This window comes from Anas platyrhynchos, chromosome 3 (genome assembly GCF_047663525.1).
Source record: "Anas platyrhynchos isolate ZD024472 breed Pekin duck chromosome 3, IASCAAS_PekinDuck_T2T, whole genome shotgun sequence".
Lineage (NCBI taxonomy): Eukaryota > Metazoa > Chordata > Aves > Anseriformes > Anatidae > Anas > Anas platyrhynchos.
In genome coordinates this window covers 35,673,710-35,699,972 of record NC_092589.1, presented here as the reverse complement: position 1 = coordinate 35,699,972, position 26,263 = coordinate 35,673,710, and the positions used below count along the sequence as shown (strand labels likewise).

Sequence of the window (26,263 nt, the reverse complement as noted above, 5' to 3'; positions counted from 1 at the left end):
GGGAGGGGTTCAGCCTGGGCTGAATCCAGTTTTGCTAGGTAGTCTGGAGGGGAAGCACAGCCCTGAATCTTGGTCTGGAGGGGGAGGACATGACTCCCTGAGCAATAGATTGTGGGTAGAAACCAGAAGCTGTTGTGGGGCGGAGCCCCAAATGTGACCCACAAGAAGGCAAAGAGGCAATGAACTTCTTTGTAAAGAGCAACTCAACATATTCCTCCTATTGCTCTTCCCAAGGCCAACCAACGCTTTGTTGTGATCTAGCCCAGGTAACAGCGGCATGAAAAACAAACCGTGGAGCAAGAAAGTAGGGCAAGAATTGCCCCCATCCTCTTTATATCCCTTTCAGTTCCCCTAAAAAAAAGCCAACAACAAAGAGCATAGTCCCTGCTTGTGCCTCTCCTCCTTGTTCAGGCAGCTGGAAGGCGCTGGGTGCGGCGGCGGGGGCCGCGGTGGTTAATTGAAACGCTGCTCTGCAGCGCGGGGAGCTCATTAGTCTGCTCGCTTGCTCTGGAATTCTCATCTTGTCGGAAATGGGGATCGTGTGGCTTCTGCAGCCTCCGTGATGAGCGCTTCCCACCGGAGAGCCTGCGCGGGTGACGCGCATCCATGCGGCCGCGTGCGTGTGTGTGTGTGTGCATGCGGACGTGCCTCCGTGTGTGCCTGCGTGAGCTCCCTTTGAACCGGCTCGCTCAAGGGAAGAGCGAATTCTGGGTGATAATGTGGCTGTTTCTCTGATTTGCTCCAAAGCTAAAGTTGCAAAATCAATACAGCAGATCTGATTAGATGTCAGAACCTGTTTCTGTGTTTCTTTTTTCTTTTCTTTTTCTCCCCTCACCCTCATGCATATCGTTCTGTGCTGTAGCAAACTAGCCCACAAATAGGCTTTGCCAACTGCACTGCAGTATTGGAAAGAGAGAGAAAAAGAAGACTAAAAGAAAAAGTCAGCTATACCCCCCTCCCCTAAAAGAAAAAAAAAAAGCTTTTTTTATTTTTTTTATTCTTTATTTTGCAAGCAGAAAAACTTGTTCTTCTTTTATCTTATAGGCAGTAATTTTCTATCATCAGCTCTCTGACAGGCTGGATGGTCTGTTCCCTCGACTTCTTGGTCTGAACTGTAGGGGTTTGGAAGATTAATAAGTTTGTGAAAGTCCTTGCAGCCTCATAGCTCTGTGGTTAAGATAAAGAAATGTTATATACTGGTTAGAGTGAGACATTGGGCTTGTCGGAACTCCTGGGAACCTAGCTGCCACACGGAGCGACAATTTCTTGTCTTTTCCTATATCTTTAAAGCAGGAATAAAACTGATCTGTCTCTTTGAGGATTTGTGAGGCATAATAAACACAGCACTTTGAAATCTTGGAACAAAAATAGCCATGGAAGGGCAGAGTACTGTTGTTAATAATATCGATGCTATTGTTAATGCTGTTGTCAAGCCTTTTTCCAGGATTAGGTACTCACTCAAGAAAAAGTCCCAGCAGCAAAGTGAATCTTCTGCAGAGGTGGGTTTAAAATCAGGACTGGGTCACCCTGTGTAGATGAGATCAGCATAAGGTTGTAAAACACATACTGGGCTTGCAAATATACGGCATTCTGTGCATTTTGGTTTACAAAATATCATTTGAGCCAGTATGTATGAAAGGAGGAAACAAAAAAAATGTGTATGTGTGGATCACTGAAAATGATGTTACCTGGATGCAAATTTAACAAGTATATAATAGCAAATTGAAGAAAATATATATATCCTGAAAATATGTATCCTGAAAGCCTGTTTAAAATAGCATTTCAATGAATTACAAGGAACAGGAGTAACTCTAAGCTCTAGCCTTTGCAATAACTGGCCTTTGAGAGGACTATCTTATCATGGTGATGTTACATTTGCTTTCTTGGAGCCTCATATAACAGCGTGGTATAAATTTCAGTCCCAGTACGTTACCCTGTTTGCATGAATGATATTGTGTCAGTCCTGAAGGCTTGTCAGTCCTGACCATATCATAAACTGCTGAACAGCTCTGTCAAAGTCCAGCTCAACCCTGCCCGCCTCATCACACCTAATCCTTGATGCATTGCCTCCAGTACTTTCCCTCTGATCTGTTTATCCTCACAGTACTTGCTACTTTTCTCAGGCCCTTGCTTGAGGGGAGACTATCGAACACCTGAATAGGTTCTCTCTCTGTGGCTAAACAGCAAAAACTGATAGCGGGGAACCTATCTTCTCTACTGAGAGCTGTAATTAGTTTACCAAATTCTGTTTACTGGATAAGCTGACTTTTGCTGGTGCCATTCTTATCTTTGGCAGAAGTCTTGATATCTCTAAGTGCTCACAGAAAGAAGGGAAGAGGAAGAAGGAAATATTTATGTAGAGTTGACCTTGTTTTGGATAGTCCAGTCTGAAAGCTGATGCTGTTTTTCATCTTTGGGTCACACTACAGGTGACATCTTGGCAGGAATAAAGACTAGGAAATGAATAACATGACCTGAGAGCTTGGAGCCTTCTGGATTCAAAATAATAGTCCACAATCACCTGGGATTGATCTCCAAAGAATTAGGTTTACTGCCCTTAGGTTGAGTTTTGTCACACACAGCAGCAGGTGGATTATTGTGTTTAACTTCAAAGCATAATGACTGTTAGGTGCAATCAGGAAAGTAGACCAACATTTTTCTTTGGAAGGGCAGCTATCACAGTTAACAGGACTTCAGGAAATGTGAATATTCCTAGACACAGGAATGGCCACAGGGCCAGTGACGAGAAAGTCTGGCTTAGCCCCTACCTGAAAGGCAGCCAGATTATGTCCTGTTGAGGCATCTGTTGCCCTTGTCACTTAAAGAAATGTTCAGGTATGCAAGGATTTGTTTTCCCATCTGGGCTCACATGCTGGCAAATGTTATTCTTGGTCACCCTGTTGACTTATTCCTCTTTAAAACCCTCCTGAACCCATTGGCAGGGCTCAGACGGGCAATAGTCAGCATCAATTTCCCGTTATCTATGTAGCAAACAGAAGAGCAGGGAGGAGAGGAGGGAGTGATACTGTAAATAAGTAAGGAGCATCGCTGGATCCAAGCAACTGGAAACAGAAATGCATTAAACTGTTTCGATCAACTGTTGAAGCCATCTCTCAGTGTCAGCGCTCTTTGCAGATGTCCTACCCCCTCTGAAACAGAAGTGTGGATATTAACTGCTCTGTTAAAAGTGCTCTTGAGACATGCTCCTGGCTTGAAGATGGTTCTTCAGAGTGGTTAGGATGGGACTTTTGGCTCCTGAGAGCTTGCTGAAGCTCTCCCTGCTCATGTGAAGGGAGTCTGAGAGAAATGAGATGTCCCTGGCCAGAGCTGACCCATATCTGTGACGGAGCTGGCTTATCCATCTTGCTGCTTGGCCACATGCGCTGGAGTGTGGAGCCATCTGCTAAGAATTTTAGACTTGGCTGGATTCATTTGTGAGTACGTTTATTAATAGTAGTTGTATTTTATTTTTTTTATTATTATTATTTTCATTAGTGAAGTCTATTCTGACACCCTCCTCCAAGCTGGCAAATGCAGTTCGGAAGCTAAAGTGGGGGCAGGAGGTGCTTTTTCTACCCTTAAAGTGGCTGCGTCTTTCCTGCCCTTCCACTCATGTTCCAGTACCGCTGCACTATATCCTGCTTTGGGTCTTGCTCCCAAAAAAGGGTAAAAGGGTAACCCTAGGCTCTCATGCCAAACAGGGCTCTGGAGTGCTCTGGGTAATATTAAGCCATCAAAGGTTTAAGAATTACCTGAGGTTCCAGGAAAGACGTTTCTGCATTCAAAGTCACAGGCAAACTGTGCTTTCTGCAAATTCAGTGTTTGCAAATCTGGAGACTTTCATTACGGAGAAGAAAATCATTTGCAGTCATGGACGTGACCTCAACCCAGCAGCCTGAACAGACAAAGCTTGACCCTGTCGTCTGGTCCCACTCTGATGGAAATCCTCCCTGTTTCCTACCTAATTTGTTATACAGAGGTTTGTGTAACTAAGCTGAGAGTATACATTATTTCTGTGTTTCTATCAACACATATAAACCCCCTTGTTAAGAGCAGAGAGTTTTGTTCCTGATTGTCAACACATTTTCAGCTAGCAGCGCTGCGTCTGGGATTACGTTGCTCTGAGTTTGTGTTTGTGCATACAGCCCTGTCCTCAGTGCTGCAGCGTGAGGATTGCTCACTCTGCTGCCCAGTGCCTGGGCTGCTAACAAGTAATTAGGGTTGTCAGTCTAAGGATGGGCTGAAGGAGGAATCCATTTTACTCCGTCATGGCTATAAATCCAAATGGCCATGGTTCAGAGCACAGTAACAACCACAGAGGCTTAGCTGGCCACGGATTTGTTTTAACAATTACCATCTATTGGGCCTGGGGCCTGGCAGACAGAGACTGTGACAGCGCTTACATCGGTTTCAGCTTGAATCTTAAGATGAGGTTGTACCAAATGTGGCCTAAGAGGGAATGGCTCCTGCTTGTCTAGGACCTGTTGGCCCTACCCTCCTGCCAGCCTCATGGCTGTGAGGGGCAGCTAGTCTGACATGCCAAGGGATGCTCAGCCAAAACCTTCTTCTTTGTGGCTGCTTTTGCAGTCTTTGTCTTCATGGATCAAAGCCCCAGGACTCCCAGTGTTGCTTTTTTGTAGCATTTGGTATGTGTATGTTTGGAGGAAAAAAAAATATTTCCCAGGGTAAAGCAGCTGTATGAATTTCGGCTTGCCTAACTTTTTTTCCTTTCAGCACACAGCAGTTAGGACTTGTTCTGCAGGACCCCAGTCTCTTCACTGCTTGCTGCCTGAGGGGGAAGGTTCGCATGTGCTGCCACTCACCAAGATTTTCTTGGGAAGTCTCCCTTGCATCCTGAGAGCTTTTCAGATTTACCTCTGCAAAGCACCATGAGGCCTGCTTACTGTGTCCTGGGGAAACGTCAATGAGGGAAGAGACGATGACGCCCAGATGTGTGCCTCAGGAAGGTGGGGAGCCCTCCTAAGAGGGGAGAGCTGGGTCTGCTACCTGGATCGCAGCCTGCCTGTGCTGCCGTTCAGCCTTTCTGTTGCTCATTACTCATCTCTAAACACCTCTGTGGCTGTAACGAGAGGATGAGTAAAAGCTTGTGTGAGAGCTCCTCACCTAGAGAGATGAATTCGTTTGCTTAGAAGACAACCGGTTTAAATCAGCTAATCCATTTCTCAGTCACTGTGGGGAGAAACAAATACACTTTCCATAAGCTGCCATTATTCTGTTTTATTTTTGCCAGACTCTCTAGGGAGAGCAACTTAATTTTATCAAGTGAGAGAGATGTCCAAACTATACCATTTTGGCAGGAAAGGAGAGACGAGAGCTGCGCAGACATAGTGGGTGGCAGACAGTGTTGGTCAATTCTTTTTGGATAATTGCTCCCCTACAGTGACCCTCTCAAGGCTGACCACCACAACTAGTGCTGCTTAAGTTCAGATACTGGTTTAAAGATTTTCTTGAAAGAGAAAAGTCTTGAGTCTAGGGACCTAGGCTAGGGATATGGGAGCTAGGAGGATGGGAAGGCTTGTGTATATGTTCTGGCAAGACAGAGAGCTGCTGCTAGCCCCTGAGCAAAATAGATTTGGGGAGGCATGTGCTATACTGCAAGCTGTGCACTACCACTGGCAACAGGAGACCAGGGGAAGGAAAGTGGTAGATGAAGGGAGTTAGAAAACTGCTGTCAGATCTCATTTTAAGGCTGTGATCACAAGGTGGAAAACGAGGGAATAGCCTGGCCCTATCAAATCCTGCCTCTTGGTGACCAGGAAGCAAGCACGTAGAGTGCCCAGAGAGAGATGCCATGGACCCAGACTCGCTAGGGGAACCAGGAAGACAAAAGGCAGGCAAAAAAAGCAAGTCATTGTCTCATAATAACTCTCAGACTCTGCAGAAGAGCCTGAGGCACGGAGAGGTGAAAACAGCTGTCCACACTTGCAAGGGAGCACATATGACATCAGACCTGACACAGGACCTAGGGAGCTGAGGCCTGCTGTCCCCAGCCTCTCTGCCAGAGAGAAACGATGTGGTGCTGTGGCACTGTGGCTTTGCTTTTCTCCCATAATTTTTGAGCCACAAACTCCTTCAGGCTGCACCTGTGAGGGTGCAGGAATAGGTTCCTGTGCTATCCCTCACCTTCTCTCTGTGCCCTGGTGCTGGAGCAGAGCGAGTTCCTCCTGACCCACTGGAGGACTGCAGAGGGCACGTAGAGGCAAGGCACAGAACAGCAAAGCCACCTTTGAAGAGGGGTCTTGTGCTGGGAAGTCCCTCTGAAGCACTCTCAGTGTGAATAGAAAACCTAAGGAGAAACTGAGCATCCCAGGGAGGGGTCTGAATTGTAATCAGCTGTGGACATCCTTACCCCAAACTCTGAAACAGCACCAATTACAGTCACTCCTGCAGGGAAACTGTCTGCATATGAATTACATTTCAGAAGTGTTCAGGCTTCTCTGCAGCTTAACAAGTCTTCCTGCCACCAGTTCTGCCTGGGACACGGTACTGGGGAGCTGAGGGTTCAGTTTTTGGGAAAGGTGTAAATCTTTTTGGAGCTTTCTGTGGGAAAAAAAAAAAATGCTCAGTTACTAGCTTGTGCTTCTCTGCTTGGGTCTGTCTCTGAGAAATAAACTATTTTTTCTTTGAAGCCAGGAAACTGTTTTCTCAATGCACAGAGATCACATTTCCAACATGCACCTCTCACCCTATTTCACTTCATATGGTTTCTGATTTCTCTCTCTCTTTGTGTCTCTATTGCAAACACAAATAAGCATGTGTGTGCACACGCTTGTATCCTACCTCAGTTTTTGCTTCTGATTTAGATTTAATTGGTCTCCAGGACTCAGATAAAACAGTGTGTTTTCTTTCATGAACTCAGTGATAAACCTTGCAAAGCCCTCATTGGTCCCCCGGATTGACAGACAGACTTAAATTTCCTAGTTGCATGCAGACCTGTTGCATTTTGCATGATTTCGGAGTCCTTGTTTCTGGGGTTATGTGCGATCGCAGGAAACCATGGAAATTTTTCATTACTGTTGACTGGGAGGAAGCTGACTTCTGAGTTTGTTTGCTGCTTGCCGAAGCTGCAGGGGGATGAGTGGAAAGTAGGAGAGACTGAAAATTGCTCCATTTTTGTGGGGAAGAGGCACCTGGGGTAGATCCCTGCTGGTGAGGAAAGAAAGGCAATTTAAGGCCATTCCAGCTGATCCTTTGTAGGCTCTTGATCTGTTGTGACCTGTGCTTAAGTCTGATGAAGTGAGGGCTGTAAATCTCATCCATTCCAAATATGCTGCAACTCTGGGTCCAAGTCAGCCACATGTTTGATGGGAGGGATTGGTTGGAGTGCCAAAACTAATGGGTTCCTGACAGTGGCTGAGGCTGAGGTCAAGAGAACAATAAATAAGAGTGGCATTTGCACAGTACAGGAGTTTTCCTTACCAAGTGCTGATTGCGAAGAGGTATTTTACCGTCATAATCATAAGCTAAAATGCAGTAGCTAATAAGAGCTTAATGTGATATAGATGGGTTTAATAGTGCTAGCTTTGCTGGCATTTTCTTAGCAGTTCACAGCATGTGCATAACACAGGCCCTTCAGCCAATATGTGTGCTGTAAAACACGGAGCTGGGGCTTGAAGAAAAGGGAGCAGTGCTCTGTGTAAGGTGGTTTGCAGGAAAGAGCATAATGGATCCAAAAGGATGGGAAGATGGTGGCAGTTAGTGGGTGAAAGAAAAACAGAGCAGCATTCAGAACAGATCTTTGTGGTCTGGTTGTTATTGTATTTTTTTCTCCTGCCCTTGAACTGCTTGTAATGAGGCCTTGCAGAAGTCCAGATTTATGCACGGAAATGGGCAAGTTTTCATTCTGTTTGACTTTCTAGGGACTAGCTCATATGTAAAAATGAAAAGATGGAAATGAGCTCACCTACTGGTTTTAAAGGGAGAAGGAAAGGTGCTTGGGAGGATTTCTTTTTTCCTTTCTTTTTTGAAAATTGCTTGTATAAGGTTATGTGCTCCAATGTGCCTATCCAAAATGCTGGAACTCCAGCTTCCTGATGTCTCTGAGAAAGCAAATATTCTTTGATCTCTTTATAACCTTTTTGTGCTGTTTGTCTCTGTAGGAGAATTATTGAAATGCCAAGTGTCATCACTCTTAGTCGTGGAGCTGAGCAACATGGTTAATTTACCTTTGTGGATCTAAACTTGCACTATTTGTACATTTTTTGTGCAGCAGCTACTCATAGACTGAAGTGACAGAGAATTCACTGTGTCCCTCAGTAAGTTGCTTCCCTCAGTAAATTGTTCCAATGGATTTATACTCCCATGCTTCAGTGGTCATTACTTAATCTAAGCCTGTCTTATTTCAGTTTCCAAATACAAGCTCTGTTTATGCTTTTGTCTTCTCACATAAAGAACTATTTGTTATTAGCAGTCTCTATCTTGTGTAGTCTGAGATACCAGAACAAGTAATCTCTTAATCTCTTAGCCTTTTTTCTGTACACAGTCAGGAAGAGTCTCCTAGCCATTCACTGCAAGGCATGTTTTTCATACCTCCCTCCCCCTTTTTCAGCATCATGCTGGCAGCATGGTGGTCACCCCTGTTCAAGAGATTTTCAAAAATTTTCTCAACAATGCAGATACAGGAGTGAAGTCCACCTCACAATTTGTTTCTTAATCTTTGGCTCAACCATCCAAAGCTTTGGACATCTTCGGACTACAAATTAAAGCTGGCTATATTGACTCAGGATCCTCCCGGAGTCATTGTCCTGACAGAGTGACACATTCTCTGCTCAACAGTTTTCTTTCCAGATCTTCACACTTTCTGAGGCAAATTGAGTGCTGTTACCATAAACCCAATCTATCAAGCAAACCAAGTTGTGCTGCATGAGGTATCTCCCAAGTATGTTATATACTTCTGCGTATTTTATGTTCTCCAAAGACATTAGTATCTTATCCTGACATAAGTGCTTAATGATGGTGATCCTCAGTTAACACACATTAAAACACTGCCTTTGTAGGCTCTGTAGGGATGGAAAGAAGCAACGCCCAAGCCGCATCCCAGAGTTGTGCCAAAATCTGCACCCCACCATCCCAACTGCAAATGGAAGCAAGGTTATTCAGACACCAAGGTGGTTGCTTATGTGTGATGCTGGCTACACAGACGGATCTGGGGACTTTGTGACTGATATGCTTTAACTATGCCAACCTGCTGGCTGGCTTTCTGACCTTGGTGGTGATGTGAAATAGAACCAGCTTAAGAGTTTCATATGGGATCTCACCAGGGAAGCCTTCCTAGAGGAGGTCTGCCCTATCACTAGAGAGACCTCAGTGGTGTGTGCGCCAATTTAAAATTCCTTTTTGAACTCTTTCAGCTAATGTGTTTTTAAGCTGCTTAATGTGGGCTACATTTGAATAGTATTACATCTTCAATTAGTCTGTCGTGTGGAAGCAAGCCAGGATCCTTCCAACGCCTGAGGATGTTATGACAAGATAGTTACTTTTCTTGTTGCTTTCTCAAACACTACCCAGTTTGTCTGCCAAGGACCCATAAAACTATATTAATCACCATTCATTTTTTAATTTGTACGGTTGCATCCCACATTCATCTTCCATGAGTTCTTTTTCTGAAATCAGTGAGGAAAAAAAAAAAAAAAAAAGGTTTATTGCTGTTTGTTCTGAGTTCTCCTCTGCTTACATTGACCCAATTGGTTCATATCTGTACTCTTATAAGCTACACAAGCATGGAGTTTACAGGATAATTTTATCTCCTCTGATGTTCACAGAATGCCATCACGCACTTCCCCTCCAATACATTTTTCCTCCATGTTTTGCTACTTCATAAGGCATTTTTGAGGTTTTATGATCTGTTGTTACCCTTTAATTTGGCCATTTTTGCACAGACGAATTCAGACCAGGATTTCCAGATTGAGCAAAAGTCTCACAAACAGGACATGGAGAAGCCTGTCTTCCCTTAATTTCTGACTTTAATCATAGAATTAGCCACAAATATTCCCAGATTTCAGTTCATGCAGGTTCTTTCCAGAGCTGTACACAGAATTATGTCCTCTCTCTGCCCACCACAGTGGGATGGCTCAGCAAAAGTTGTTGAAATGTGTTTAAAATGTCCTTTTCACCTGGGGTATCTGATTCTGGGAGCTGTTGCAATCTATCACAGAGAAGGTGGAAGGAGCAGGGTGCCGTGTTACAGTGAATGCTGCCACGACTCCTCAGGCTGAAGACTGCTGATGGACTGACTCAGGCCAGGATCCGGTTTCAACTCTTGATGCAATGGGTGAGAATGAGGAAGGCAATGGGCTAACTTTTTGTGCTCCCAAAACATTGGGATTGTGAACAAAGGAAGCATTATGGAACAGATTACAGGCATTTATCTGTTGGACCAAAATCCGCTCTGACCTGAGGCCATCAGGAGAAGAAAGAAAGTGCGTATCACTACTGGTTGATCTGCAGAACATCTTTGCTGCTACCTGAGTTCTCCTCAGTCAACATGAAAAAGTAGCTGTGGCAGGGATGCTGCTCCTCCAAGTGGTTTCTCTAGTTCTGTCCCAGTTTAGGGTCAGACACAGAAGCAGCCTGGAAAATCAAATGTCAGAGCAGATTTATCTGGTGCGTGGGCTTGCTAATAAATTTCCGTCTCCTGGTCCAAGTCCAGGTGAGATGGGACAGAGCTGACAGCCAGATGGGGAGGTCAAGAGAGCAGGCTGCTGTCCTTGAATGATTGCCAGCTTTGTCACTGGCCTCTGTCCTGTGCCTTCCGCTGCAGAGGAGACCCTGAGACCCAGAGAGTGATTTCTGGGAGGCCACCACACCTAGAGCTGTCAGAAGTGACACTGCTCTTCCTAATGCAGAGAAAGGTGAGAGCTGTGGGGTTGCACGCATGCTTCAGCAGTTCAGAGGTTGGTGTGCTGCTTCTCTGGAAGCATGGGTGGCGATGCAGAGAGAAAACATGAAGTTTCCAGCAGGTAAGTGAGTCCTCTGTAGCTTGAGTCCATATCCTCTGATACAGCTGGTATAATTCAGGCCTGAAGAAACAAGTTGCCAAAGACTGTACTCACAGACTCCTGATGATGGCTGGGGAGACTGGAGGCTGCTGGCCTGGCTGGGAGCTGATGGTCACCTCCTCTGGGTTCTGGTCCAGCTCCTGCCCATGCTTTCTGCCCACTGTTAGAGCAGGAGGTTGATCCACATGGGAAGCTTGCCTTCTTCCTGTTGTGTGGATCAGTGAGCAAGCTTTTGTAATAACTCCTCATACTTAGTTTTGTGTCCTCTGTGCAATAGATACTTGGTTAACAGTGCAAGCAGATCTCTCTGTAGCTCAATACGTCTTGCTGTTAATGGCATGAGGTTGTTAAGTATGCGTACACCAGGCTCAGCATGGGATGCTATGAGGCTAAATTATTGAAACAGCAGAGAAATAATTCTAAAATGTGAGACTAAATGGCTTAACAACCCATTTTTCTTAATCAGTTTATGACAGGGGCCTGGTTGATGCCCAGAATCTTTCACTGTCCTGTCATTGCTACTATCCAACCTAGACAAAAAAAACAGCCTCCACAGGGACCATAGGTAGCCACCAGTTTTGGGAACAAGGTGTAGAGAGGTGCTTTTCTGTGACCAGCAATCTGCTGAAAGTGCATTTTTCCATTAGAATTAGTTAATAGAGGAGGAGTTGGACACAGGGACTTGGGACACTCACACATTTAAAAGTCATGCAGGCAACAGTGTGAAGGATGAAGAGGGAATACAGGACTTTCAGATGGCAGAGATGCTGGCTTTTTGGAGCCAGTCACTGCTCTGGAAGACCCCGGCCATTTCGCCTGAATCTATCTCCATTTTTTCCACCCTTCATCCTTGATTGATTTGATCTATCTTGATTCATCTGAAGATGATGGTGACAGTGATGAAGAGAGAACCATTCACAGAGAGACAGCAAAAATGCCTATAGTAAAAAATGTTCTTGCCTCTCCTTTCTCTATGCTACATCTGCTGATCCTGTGTTTTTAAATTGTGTGCATTTCTTAAGTTCCTGTATGCACCACCCCCCTTGTTACATTAATTCTTATGGGAAAAATTGCTTTGATATTTGTTGACCTCAGCTGCTTCATCTATGAGACTGAATATCTGGCATAAATCTTTTAGTTTGAGCGTCCTTTCAGCCTCCTTCTGAATGGTTACGTTTTCATTGTCGTCATTTTCCTCAGATGAATCAAGATCAATCACGGGTGAAGGATGGAAAAACGGCGTAATGATGACAGTTAGCAGAGCAGGGTATTAAACGACGGGCGGCAGAACTCAGAGGCAGCAGACAGAGAAACGATGGAGAACTGGGTGTTGTTCTTTGATAAGTTCTTCTTTCCTGACCCAAATCCCTTACCAGGCCTGAAGGAGAGTCTGAGGAAGAGCCAAGTTTTCGTGGGAAGCTTGACCTCTTTTCACTGTGTAGATAGGTGAAGAACCACTGCATTAATTCCTCCTAGTCTAGCTTTGCCCCATGCATCCTTTTTGCTTAATAGTACAGGCAGAGAATTCAAAGCAAGCATATTAAGCAGTGCTGGTTAATATTTGATTATCTTAATTGCCTTGGACTGCCCTTTTTCCCCCTACCAGGCTCTTTCTGGCTTGGATCTCTCCCCTTTCCAGCTCTGACAGCACCTTTACATTAAAAGAGCTCTGATTTTTTAATCAACATTTTTTTCTTTTGGCTATGCTACCTCTTGTTTTGCTTGCCTGTTTTGAAAGCAGCTGTGGAGGGATCATCTAGTGCTCCCAATTTAGCTTTCAGAAAACAGAAGGTGAGGTAACGCTGTAGCCCAGCTGTGAGCTGAAGGCTCTGACCACCTGTGGCTCTGAAAATCATTGCATTTCTAAAGCAGAAGCTCTCCTCCCTTTTGACAGGATTGTGGTTCTCAGAGGCATTTTATTCTGCAACCTCCCTGCCCCTAACTTTCAGTTATTTTATTTAAAAGGGTCCAAACATATGGAGGCAATTGAATTGCTCAGGCGGCTGGTGATGGAACTGGAGCCTGTTGTTACTGGATTGCTACTTGCAGTCACATCTACCTGGTAGCTCTTCTGGGAGAGCTACCTGTGAGATCCTCCAGAGGAGACAAGGGGAAACTCAGTCAATTCCTTGCAGGCAGCTGCATACTCTGGGCGTGAGCCCTAGCAGTGGCACTAATTGGATGCTGTCTGGAGTCCAAAGATTTTTCGCTAGATTTGCTATAGGGAACGTGCTGGCTGGTATTTGTTTTCCTTCCCAGGGTAGCTCCACTGTGGTACAAAGCAGCTCAAACACAGGAGGTGGCTCCTGCCCAACAGTAGGACATGCTGCCCAAGCTTCAGATGCGTGTTACGACTCAGATGTATGTGATGAACTCTTTCAGCAAGCCACTGGAAGTTCACGGAGAGGTTCATATAGAGGACATTAGGATAAATTAGGACTTCAAAGTCCTGTTTCAGCTAGCTCCAAGTTTGTTGTCAAACTTGGGAAGAGGATCAGGCTTTTCCCTTTTCAGTTTAGATGTAGAGCTTAGGGATATGGTTTAGTGGGGACTGTTAGTGTTAGGTCAGTGGTTGGACTCGATGATCTTGGGGTCTCTTCCAACCTAGAAATTCTGTGATTCTGTGATTCTCAGTTGTTCCAATCCTTCACAGGAATATGGAGGGCCTATCCTAGGACTATGAACACCGCAGATCGGTTGTTTTCCCTCTGTTTTAATCTGTGGATGGAAGAATAGGGAAACCCATTCTGCTGGAATGGGCCAAGCAGCTCTGTTCCTGCTCACAAGGATTTAAACAGTACTTGTTGCTCTCTGCCCCTTTATAGGCCCTTGTGCCCTGCTTGTCTCTGCCAGGCATGTGAGGAGAGCCAGAGCTGTACTTTCAGATTTGTCTTTTACTTTTCTCCTTCCTCAAACTAGATGTGATTCCTCTGGCATTTAATATTCTAAGGCCCAGATTCTCCCAAATTCTCTCTGCCCAGAGAAAACAAAAACCTAAATAGGAACTAAGGCTGTGCTCCTGCCACTTGAAGAGCAGAGGGAAGGAGAGAAAGGGGAAATGTGTAGGCATGTATGTGTATGAAATGCCAACATCATTTGTCAAGGACTTCAGAAGAGGGCCAAAATTTCTCTCCTTTTGTTATTTGTTCAGGTTGAGAGCTGCGGGGATAGGTCAGAGTTGATTATTAGGATGAAAACACCAGCTATGGGGATGACTTGCAATAGGTTTAAACTGCAGCAAGGGAATGAAGTTAGATGGTAACAAAAACCTACTCATTAAACCCTGAAGTAGGAGGAAAGATGTGGATTCTCCATTCTGGAAGAAGAATCCCATTTGGTTCTTTGTTGGCATTTTTTTTTAAATTGATTTTTGTTTGTTTTGTTTTGTTTCTCCTTAGTTTTCACTGGCAATGGGTTTCTTTATTCCCAGAACTACCCAGCTGAGTAGCACACCTATGAATTATTGAGTAGTAAGATAACTGGTTCTCTGCCAAAAGTTAATGCATGTGGGATGCTTTTGGGGAAAGAGTGTCATTGGCTGACTGTTAGTGAATGTTTGCATCTAAACTATTTATATGCTATTGGGAGCAGGATGTCACTGCCAGCCCCATTTGTTAAACAGAAGCATGTAATAATGGATGCATGGGTATGAGCTGGCATCTCGTTATCTTTTAGGAGACAGACGCAAAATCTGAGCGGAGAGTTGGTGGTCTGACGCTGCTTCAAACGGGAGGACTTCCCCTTGTGGGTGTGTGGGTGGGCAAGAGAATCCCAGATCTGGCGTAGCTGTCCATCTGCTTCACCGTGCTATTACCAGCAAAATTGCCTGTGAGTTAGCGACAACATTTTCCTGCAAAGTCTAGATTTGGGTTATGTCATTGGTCAGGCAGTAATTGTAGGCATCGCTCCTGAAATAGGCATGCCCACTCCCTTACCCTCTTTATTTCTTTTGTGAATAACTTTTCTAATTGGGTGTTGTGTTGGTGGGGGGAGGGTTAACAGCGTGCGTTTCACATACAAATGTGTGTGTCTTCTGCACATACATCATCCTTTCCCACTCATCTGTTTCAATTAGGGGAGCGCACTGTTTTGAAAGCAGGCACTTGAAGGTAAGTGAGGCATGGGAATGAGGTGGCTTTACACTGCAAGGGAATGCTCATCTTTGTAGAGTCTTGTTAGCATGAATTAATTGGGCAGTGAGTCTGAGTGGAGTTCCAGCATGTCTGGGACAGATCTTTTTGGAGGAGACATATATGTGAGGCAGAAGGTCGGGAAATTCCCACACAGGGTGGACTTTCTTTAAAGCGCTTTGCAAAGTGAGCTAGGGGATCTCATGTAGTAATCACCACAGCTCATCATGCAGAGGAGGAAATCCTTTAGCAAATCCCTCTTCATTAAAACAAGGTGAAGATAGGTTGAGCTAATTGGCTTGGAAAGTTCAGAGAAGAGCAAAGCAGAACAGCTGGTAGTGAATTTATTTCATTTGTTCTTCTTTTAAAAGCAGTCAACTAGCACCGAACTAACCCTGCTCTGCTCTGCGCCCTGCTCCTCTCCTTCCTCCACCCACTTGTCTGGCAGAAAATGTACTCAAATAAATTTGTTTTGTTTGAAATAACAATACTTGCAACTTGGCTTTCAAGTATTTTGCAGAAATACACGTTTTATCTTTTTATATGTGGGGAAACTGGAGTGCAAAGGCAAAAGGCATAGAAGATGAAAGAAAAATATTCTGGCTTTTAGCTCAGATTGGTTGAGCTAGCCTTCCTCCATCTCCCCTCTCCTAACTACTCAATTATATCTCAGAAACAAGCAGAGGAGACTGAGCTTGCAAATATTGGTTGGATATTTGTTTCCAAATGGAAAACTGCTTTGGCTGGTGCCCGGTGTGCGTTATTGGTGTGTGGATTATGGTTGCTACTGGAGGGAATAGAATTACTCAGCTGTGACTTCTCAGTCTTGTGACAACACAAGAGCTTCCCTCTGGTTTGGGTGGAGAGCTGTGATCTCTCCTGGAACTCAAACCATGGAGTTTTCTACTGTCTGTGAAGGCAACAGTGCAGCATCATGAATGATGCCTGTGACGTATCTAGCATCCTAGATTATGGGACCAGGAACCGGATAAAAAGGGTACCCTCTGCTGGCATTGCTTTTGTTATCTAGATAAATCCAGTGCAACTGCAGGAGGGTACCTACCAGAATGTAAATGGATGTTGGATGGAGTCATATATGTTCCATAAGGCCTTGATAGCAGTCCACGCTGATTTATTTTCTGGAGAATAATTATTGTCTGATATATTTAGCCACTTTGGGTAACAAAACACACCTAATAATTGAAATTAAGCGGAAAGCGCAGTCTTTCATACCAGATTTTCTGTGTGTCCTTTGCAGTTTTAATTCCGTAAATGAATGGTCAATTATGAGCTCACACACACAGGGTGAGGTGGAGCCTGCAAGCAGGAGTCCCACTGGTGCTGTAATTGCATGGCTAAGCTTGGAGGGACTCATTCAGCAGATTAGGCTGAGAGCTGCTGAAAATCAAGCTGCTTTCTAACCTAGCAAGGCTTGCTATTTTCATAGCTTATGTTAAGTGCTGTACTTTCCAGATTTAAATAGAAATGTAAATGATGACTGGACTCTGGAGGGCAGAGTAGAAGGTGTTTGTTCATGGTCCATTGCTGCCATCCTGGGGTGCTCTGACTTAATCCTTGGTGGATGAAGCATCCTTGACACAAGTAGATGCCTTCTGGAGGCATCTGAGCTTGGTGGAAACCTGCAGCAAGCAGATGGTATCACAGGGATCACAGAGTAGTCCTCCCTGAGCTGTGCCCGAGTAGAACCACAAGGTTCTACGAAAAGAGCACGAAGACTGTGCTCTCTCCAGTAAATACTCTGAGTCTTGTGAGAAAGAACAGTTCTCCTTTCCACAAGGCTCAAATAAGAATGGACTTTTAAAACAAGTGTTTGATGACTTGGCCACAGCCCAGCGGCCAATGCTTTCCTCACTCATCTGGCAAGACAGTGCATTTCCGTGCTGCGTTTCCAATGAAACCAAGAAAATGAGAGCTAATTGGGGTACAAAGCAACACCCCCTGGCACTTGACACTTCTTTGTTGTGCTTTCCTTGCTCTTGCCCTTCATCATTGTGAACACCGTGCCAGTTTAGCAACCCCTTCAGAGCAGAGCATCTGCTCGGGCTCACAGCAAGGGAGCTGCCTGCAGCCCAGCTTTGCATCCTGGTGCCTGGCACACTGGAGTAGGTTGCCTGTGTTGGGCTGATTTGATTTGCTCCTAACGAGCAGGTGAGTGATTATGTTTTCTTCTGTTGCACAATAATTCTACTGTGAAGGCAGGCTGCCCTGCCTTGTTTCTCACAGCAGCCGCATCTTAACAAGGTTGCCGGAGGAGCCTTGCTCCTCCATCGCTGCCTACAACAGCAATGTGCTGCCCTCTTCACCCCCTGCATCACTCCTCCTGCTGACTAGCTCTTTCAGAGCTAAGCTGTGCTGAGAGAAAGCAGTAATCGCCTATATTTGTTTGCCGTGATGCCTACCAGGGAATCCTGGTGCCCTGTGTATGCAAAGGGTTGGTTGTTTTTTTTTTAACTCCCTCTTCAAGTGTAGCAACCTGCCGCCTGGGATGTGGCTGCTGCTTAACAGAGCACCTCAGCTGCCTGTGCTGGAGATCAGGGAGACACGGGAAGGCACTTCAGGAGCCTCTGGACAAGGGCCCTCCTTTGGAAGCAGGCTAAAAACTCAGTCTGATTCCCAGGCTCCCCAAAGAGCACCACAACAGCTTAGTGAGCCAGAACAGCCCAATATTGCTGTGCACAGCAGATCAGTTCCCTTACGGCCAGCAGGGATGCTGCTTCCCTCTGGGTGTCAGAGGCACCTGGAAAATCATTATCATTTCCTGCAGCTCCCCCAGGGTATCTGTGCAGGAGTCGTGTTGGAGGGCTCTGCTCCGAGGCAGTCAGAGTACCAGCTCATTTAAACAAGCTTTCTTTTGTGTTAAGCTGAGAATGAGAAAAGGCCATGTGGTTATCCACTAGGGTTTGCAATCTGAATCCCCGCTTTGGTCACGGGTCTCCCTTTTATGTGTAGCCTACCTGCAGAAGTGTGGGCTCCCCAGCAGCTGTCGGGGCCAGAGCTGATGTCTGGCTCTGTAATTGCTGGTGACCATTCATTTCTTTCATAACCTCCGGCGTCCTTCAGCACCAGCTGCCCTCTGCCGTGGTGCTCCATCCTTTGTGCTCATGGGATGAGCTCCTCCTGCTCTCTCCAGAAAACTCGGGGGCTCCAGGACCATCTGCACGGTCAGTGCTTGTTGGGTTTTTCCTAGTGCCAGAGGCAAGAGGAGAAAATATAACCAGTTTTTACTGTGTAGGTACTTTGAGACATTCCCTTCACAAGGTGGTAATATAGGTCCTGAGCCTGTCCCCATGTAAGCCAAGTAAATCCCATTTCCCTGCTGAAGAAGATTAAATATCTTCCGCATCCATGGCTGCCCTGCTGTTCCTGGGACCTAAGGAAGCATCTGGACGGTCCCAGCCCTGCTTCTCTGTGTCCCTTTCCCAGTCCCAGACCCTCCCTAACAGAGGGGCACAGCCTGTGGCCCTGGGGGGGACACTTTGTCCGGGGGGGGCACTTTGTCCTCGTCCAGACCTTTTCTCTTCCTCTATCTCAGCTCCGCACGCGGTGCTCATCTCCCATTCCTCTCTCTCCCTTTTGTGAAGTGGATTGTTTTGAGCACATCTGGAGCTGCTGTGACATGTTATTTTTAAACCTTCCTTTCTCTTTTGTCCCATTTTTCTTTTTCTTTCTTTCCTTTTTTTTTTTTTTCCCTATGTCACCAGCCAGCCTTGATTATAATGTGAGACCCCGCCGTCTTCAATTAAGGAGCAGATGTGACCCAAGAAATGGGATAGCAGCTAGGGATGGAGATGACACATTCATGGCACTAGGTCTAATCAAACAACTTCTCACATAATTCTCACCGTGAGGTGGGAGACATGCGAGCCAAAGGCAAGTCAGTGCTTGGAGCACCCGCTGAGACACATTGCTAGCAAAGCCATCTGTAATGAGCTGACCATGCCACTCAGCACGGCAACGTGAGCTCAGTCAAGGGTTGCTTTTAATCCACTTAAGTGCAGTGAAGGGCCCAGAGGCTGAGAGCTGAGAACAGATACCTAGAAAACAATCAGCCACAGCTGAGTGGGGCTGTCAGGTGGAGGAGGTGCTGGTAGGAGGCATACCCACAGATTCGGCGGTGTCCATAGGGAGAGGACACTGCATGGCAGACCCATACGGTGGCTGATGGAGAGGTCACCAATATTACAGAGCTGTTGGAGGGCCTTGCTGGGGTCAGGCTGCAGGAGGGGACCCCTGCTTGGCAGCTCTGCAGACGTTCAGAGGGGACAGGTGCTTTGTAGGATGTTGTCAGTGGAAAATCAGGTGCTCTGAACCCAGGGAAGGTGAGCTGTGGTTGTGCCGGAGCTGCTATAAATCTGTCCTCCCTCTGGTCCATTTGGGCTAACAGCTGCTTTGTGTTCAGGAAGCATTTTCTCATTTTAGAGGGAGAGTTGCTGGTTATTCCTATGCTCCAGTGTTTTAATTAAGATCTTATTGCATATGAAGCATGTCCACCAGATGGCTGTGGAGACTGAGGTCCTCTGCCACTGTGTTAAATAAGGTTGTTGACCCAAGCAATACCAACACAGACTTTCTCCTTGCTCTGCCTCAGCCATGCCCAAATCATGAGGTTCCTGTAATTTTTTGCAAGTGCTAAAGATCAAGAGTTAACCCCCTTTGCTAGGAAGACATCCACATATCATCACTCTCATGTAACTGGCAAAGAAACTGGCATGGAGAGAACTGATTCACCTCATGACACCAGGGCATTGCTGGCAGAGATTAGAATAGGACCAAGGGTCCTGGTAGCCAGTCCTTAGTGTATTTTATTGATATATTCCTCTAACATCCCTTGAGGTCTGAGGACACACAATGTTCATCTCACCATCTGAACATGGTGTCTCTGGTAGGATGGTTGGACACTGAAGAGAAGGACATGAATGTTACTGCCTGTGAGTGTACCTGCCTGCTTGGGTGGTACAATTTATGCTGGATATGAGGAATGAGGACCAAGGTTATTCTGGTTGGGATCCAGGGACTGAACCCAAGCTATGGTGCTCAGCTTCCCCATGGGATGAGAACTTGTTAAAAAATAAATAAATAAATAAAACTACCTAATAAATGGGAGGGAGTTAATAGGTGGCTCCAGCCCAGTCAGAAGGAGATGCCAGGCAGTTATCACTGCTTTCAGTCCAACAAATCTGTCTCTGGATAGAAAACAAATATCACCTCAGAAATAACCGTCACCTGTCTCTTCAGAGGCAGTGTCGTGTTGGCCGCGCTGCGCGAGGTGGCTGTCCCCTGATGACACCCCTGTCTGTTGCTCTGTTCGGTCCCCAGTCCCGCCGGTGGTGGAGCCAGCCTTCCAGGATGTGCGCCAGGGCGTGGGGCGCAGCGTCACCCTGCGCTGCACCATGCTGAAGGGCAGCCCCATGAAGGTGGCCACCTCCGTCTGGCGCTTCAACGGGACCCTCCTGCCGCAGCCCCCGGCGGAGCAGCAGGACTACTCGGAGCTGAAGGTGGACAGCGTGAGCCGGGAGACCAGTGGAAACTACGAGTGCAGCATTTCCAATGATGTGGGGGTCTCCGCCTGCCTCTTCCAGGTGTCTGGTAAGTCCCAGAGCGCACGTGGGAGCGAGATGTGAGATGGGGGCACAGAGGTGGGAAGCTTGATCCCAGTAAATGCTGGTACAAGCAGCGTGTCCCACTTCTGCTGCCTCCTTTGTACATGGGGTGACTTTCTGTAAGCCCACAGTGTCTCCACCATCCAGGCAGTCCTTCAAGTCTGGGATGGACCCGGGGCAGTTAGTGCCAGCCTTTGTTGTATGTTAGCAGTATTTAGAAATTTGCCTGAAAGACTAAAACTTGAGGCTGTCATCAGCTTTCAGGCTTGGTAGTAGTATTTTCAAGCTTGGTAGGTAAGTATTGACCAAGGATGATTGAAAGGCTCTACATCCTGCCAGCAGTCTCCAAAAACATCTAATTTCCCCTCTGAAACAAACAAACCAATGGTACCACATATTCCTACACCTTCCCTGTGACTCCAGGCTGTCTTTGAATCACAATGTCTGCTAGGACAAACATGATCTGGGGTTGGATACTAGTACTATTGGATTTACTGCTCAGTTTTGTTTTGTTTTGCTTTGTTTTTCCAGCATGCACCAGAGCTGCTTTCTAGCACCTGCAACTGCAGAGAGGGATGGCAGAGTTATAGCATCTAAAACCACACATCTGACCTAGCCTCTCTAACTGATCATTAAATCTGTTTTTCCCATGACCTCAGAATTGACTTGGGCACCAGATTCTAGACAAGCTCTCAGATGAAGTTGCCTTAATAAACAGTAAATTCAGCCAAAATATTGTTTTTCCAGAATAGGGCCAATTTATAAAACATGTCAAGACAGGAGTGGGGAAAAAAAAAAAATGAGAGAGAGAGAGAAAGAGAGAATAAATAATATGCAAAGAGGCCAGACTTTAAAGCAAATCTTTAAATCTTTCCTAGGGTCTGGAAAAGCTCAGTTATGCTGTAACTCTGAGATGCTCTCAGGAATGGGGCAACCCAAACCATTTCTATTCTGTGGAACATTTTTCGGGACCTTACCCTCAACTGTGGGTGTCTCCCAAAATTTGTCTGGCAGTGGATTACAATTCAGAGCCTTGGCTACCTAATCTTTCTTCATATGCTTGCAACTCTCATCTCCCTAACTACATGGCAAACCATATCTCGCTATGAGCCATCCATCAGGGTGAACTTTGTTCTTAACAAGTTCGGGAACGCTCCCAGGTTCTCAGTTTCTTGCTGGAAGTAGTAACAAGTACACACTGCCATCCTATGTGCCATGGCATGTCCCCCATGGCAAGATCCCCTCAGCAGAAAGCAGTGGTCATCCCTACAGAGCCTGCATCTGGAAAGCTGCAAGCATTTGTTTTTCTGCATCTTTCCTCTTTTTCCAAGGTGTTGATAGCTGATGCTGGCTTTTCAGCTCCAAATGTCTCTGCCTGTGTCCTGCACAGCTACAAATCAATTAGACCTCTAATTGAACCTCTAGAGCAACCTGAAAAATAATCCAGTGGCTGGACTAGGGCACTTCAGCTCTAGTTTAAATTCACATCTGCTACAGACTTCCTCTGTGGAGGAACAGCATAGTCGCTTTTTGTTTCTGCTCTGTGAAAGAAGGTCCATGAACCTTCCTGTCTGATGGGGAGGCAGTGACTCAGTTGTGACTGTGAGGCGTTCAGACAGACTAGAAACAGAGTACATAAACCTGCCAAGGTCTATTGGATGGGATTAGTTTCTTCTGTGGATGGGAGATTAGCTTTTTTTGGTAATATTTTGAAAGAACAGTGAGGCATCCAACCCACTCCCTTGAGCAAGTTATCAGGGCCACCCATACTGGTCACCAGCTGCTCTCCCACTATCTATCTGCAAGCTCAGAAAAGCCCTGAAAGACTGAGTGAATAACCTTTAGCTCTTCCTGTCAGCTGAAAGAAAAAGACAAAACTTTCTGGCAATGGTAAAAGTTTCCAGAAAGGAAGTTCCAAAAGTATTTTGATGTGCTTCCTTTCTATTGGAAGGATTTTTTTTTAGCTTCTATTTCTATTTTAGAGTCAATTAATAAGGAATTAATATCATGCAAGATTATGATTATCATCAGTTCTGATTTTATTTCTGAATCCATTATGAAGCTTGACTTCCACAGTCAATACAAGTTGAATAAGCAGCAATTAGTCTCTGAGGTGGTTCTGAACTTCTTGCTTGTGCAAAAATTCAAGTCAATAAAAATAATAAGAAAAAAAGGACTTGGAAATAAACATCAATATTATCCATCTGAGTTCATAAAAAATAAACACTGAATCCTTTCGAGCCTAATTATAACCACACTGAATGGCAGGGCCCATGATTCAAGTGGCAAGGTGTGGCAGACTGCTTGGGGAGATGCTGTTTGTGTCTGCTCTGCTCTGCGCGGTGCTGGTCTGTGCAGGTCCAGATTGGACCTGACCTCAGAAAGGAGGCTTCGTGTTCAGGGCCAGCTCCTGCCTTGCCCAGAACCTCCCAAAAATTGAATTGCACAGGGAGAAGGGAAGGTAATCTCAAACAGGCCCTTTTGGGGTAAGACCTCAAGTTGTTCCTGACTCACTCTGAGAAGCTGGGTGCAACACCTAAGCCAAAATTCATCCGCGTGGACATGGTGACATTTTGGGAGAGTCTTGTCATATAATGGGGAAGGAGAATGCCTGAGCCTGTAGGATCCCTCTGTAGAAGCTTAAATTTGCTGTCCTCGTGGTGTCCAGCCATGCCTGCTGCCCTACAAGCTTAAATTTGCTGTCCTCGTGGTGTCCAGCCATGCCTGCTGCCCACTGGGCTGCAGCCAGCATTGCCTTGTGGCAGCATTTTGGGGCAGTTTTTGGCAGGGCAATGCCAGGGAGGGCTCTCAGTCACTTCCAGAAAATTGGATGAGCTTTGCAGGCGGCCAGCTTTCAAGCCCTGTTTGTTACTGGTTCGGGACAGCAGCAGCTGGGGAAATGATGGGAAATCCCTTATTCTCTGAACCATCCAATTTCTCTCCAGTACATTGTTTCTTCTGTGTTTCTTTTCCTCCTGCTGCCCTCTGTTTTTAAGAGGAGAGGTGGGTTTAGAAAAGACATTTCTGCCCTTGCCAAAGCTCCTGCTGTTTTCACCCTGGCTGAGGTCAGCATCCCCTTTGCTGCAGAGGTGACCGTCACGTTACAAAGAGGCTGGAGCACTGTGCTGCCAGGGCAGGGGAGATGCAGAAAGAGCAAGGTCTCCTTTTAAATGCCGTGGTCCCTGTGCGATAAATAATGCTTTTCCTATGACCTACTGGCCAAATGATCTTTCTTCAGGGATTGTTAGCAGGGGACTCTGTGAAGCAGCAGATGAAAGAGGAGAAGTGCCAGTTTAAAGTCGTTACCTCAATCCAAACTACAAAAGCAAGACAAATATGAGAGCTGGTTCCAGCTGGAGTACTGAAGCTGTTCCCCAGCTGGGTGTTGGTCATGCCCCACTGGTGTTGTGGGTCTATGAACCCTCCCAGTAGGTTAGGCTGGGAAAGTAGTAGTGATCCACAGAGAAAGATGCCATGAACAGTTTAGCATGTCAATGCAACTCCAGGTGGAATATTAAAGGGATTTGCCATGTCAAAAGCAAATTGGGTGAGCAGTCCCCTTCCACTCGCACCGCATCTCTTTGTAATTTATGTTCCCCTTCCATCCCACTCTTTACTTTCCTCCTTTTGTTTTTTTCCTTCAGCAAAAGCTTACAGCCCAGAGTTTTACTATGATACTCCCAACCCCACCTTGAGCCAGAAGCAATCCAAGAATTACTCTTACATCTTGCAGTGGACACAGAAGGAGCCTGATGCTGTGGATCCCATCCTCAAGTATCGCCTGGAAGTCAGGCAGGTAAGGTCTGCTCTTCTGGAGCCTCAGTGCGTGCTCTTGGGAAGAGAACCTCAGAAAGCAGCTCCATCAATGCCTCCTTGCTGATTAAGAGCTGTAGTTGGGGAAACTGCCAGACCTTGATAGACTTATGCCTTCCCCGCTGAATGGGAGAGACAGGCTGAGTACACAGCTCAGTGTTCATTAAGTCAGGTGTTGGGTACAATCGAGAGCTTTCAAAGCCCCACTGCCTCCCCTTGGACTGTTAATGCTCAGTGTTCTGAAGGGGGTTTTAATATGAACAAAAGCCCACAGTCATTAGTAAGTTTTAGAGATTTTATAGGCCAAAGATTCAAGCAAGTGGAATTCTACCCTCCCCACTTGTATGAAATAAAGGGAATAAGCTGAAGAGCTCTCCAGGCAGGAACTGCAGGAAAAAGTCAGTGTCTGTTTGTGTTGCAAAAGGGCTTTCATACTGTCTCAGTAATGAAGCTATTGGGACTATATAAACTCTGCAGGGGAAGAGAAGTGGGTTTCAAGGTTTTCTGAATCTGAACAGAAATCACGCCAGAGCTGGGGCGGGTGGGGTGCGGAGTGAACTGAGGGAACATTGAAGAGATCACTGGTTGGAGAAGGTTAGGTAAGAGTCTGATGTTTCTAAAGAGCACATTAACCTAACAGGATTGCCATGTACTTTCATCCAAGCTCAGCAAAGTGCCTGCATTCAACACATTTTAAAAACGGGGACACTTAAAATTGGCGGTTCTTGCCATTCAGTAGTAGCTTGGAAGCAAATGCATTTTGTAAGAAGTTTGTTTACTGCAGATAGAAAACAAAATAATTAAAAAGATCCCAGTGTCTCTCTCCTCTAGTTCTGCACAGTAGGCTTCAGTTTTATGTCTCCGTTTGCTTGTGAGCTCTCTGGGGTGGGACAGCCTTTGTTTGTTATTCATACAGCGCAGAGCACATTGTCAGTGCTTAATAATAATGCAGGACACAGGGGAGCCTCTAATAATGAAGGCAGTTTGTCATAGTACCCCTTCCCCGTTAGCCAAGTTTTGCTATTATCAGCACAGAAACTCAACAAACTAATTTGTGATTTTTATCTTTCTCCAGTGATATTGAGTTTTTTTTCCTCTTGCATAGTGCCTAAAAGTAATTTTGGATCTTGTCCTCATTCAGCTTCTCCTGAAAGGGATTAAGAGAAGGAAAAGCCACATTTCTGCTTTATGACATAAAGGAAGCTGAGTGCCCGTGAAAGTTAAACCTTTTGATTTTGTTCACACCCTGTCAGTTATTGCTGTTAATGTTTCTTGTGCAGCAGCACTACATCGTATTGACTCTTGAGTGGTGTATTTTGGAGGAGTGTTGTACTGTGACCCTGCTGTAATCCAATCTCATGTATGGGCAGGCTCTTAGAAATGGCTGCAGTTCCCATCTTGGTGGCTTGAATCTGAATAAGGGACAGCAGAGAAAGGAAGCAGCAGGGGAGATTTGTTACCAAACTCTGTTGAGCACAAGCAGGAAACAGTCGGGAAAGGGTGTTCATGATATTGTCTCCTGGCCCTCCTACAAAGCCACTTGCGTCTCATGGAGAGCCACTGGTTGCCTGTGCACCATCCTCGCTGGATGCAATGGCTTCCAGGTTCTAGCTGGGGTGGCACAAAAACCCTCCCAGAGAGCTGGGATTGAAGTGGATATTCTCCCCAGATTAAAAAAAAA

General features: G+C 45.8%; 1 protein-coding gene across 4 annotated transcripts in view; it reads left to right on the top strand.

The window, feature by feature from the left end:
• The window catches only part of MDGA1 (MAM domain containing glycosylphosphatidylinositol anchor 1), a 140,066-nt gene that overhangs the window by 65,451 nt on the left and 48,352 nt on the right, over positions 1 to 26,263 (top strand). For all 4 annotated transcript variants that reach the window (XM_027454015.3, XM_027454014.3, XM_013108791.5 and 1 more), the window contains exons 9-10: positions 20,486 to 20,755; positions 24,414 to 24,565. In XM_027454015.3, the coding sequence (XP_027309816.2) occupies positions 20,486 to 20,755; positions 24,414 to 24,565 (422 nt within the window). The remainder of the gene's footprint in view (positions 1 to 20,485; positions 20,756 to 24,413; positions 24,566 to 26,263) is intronic.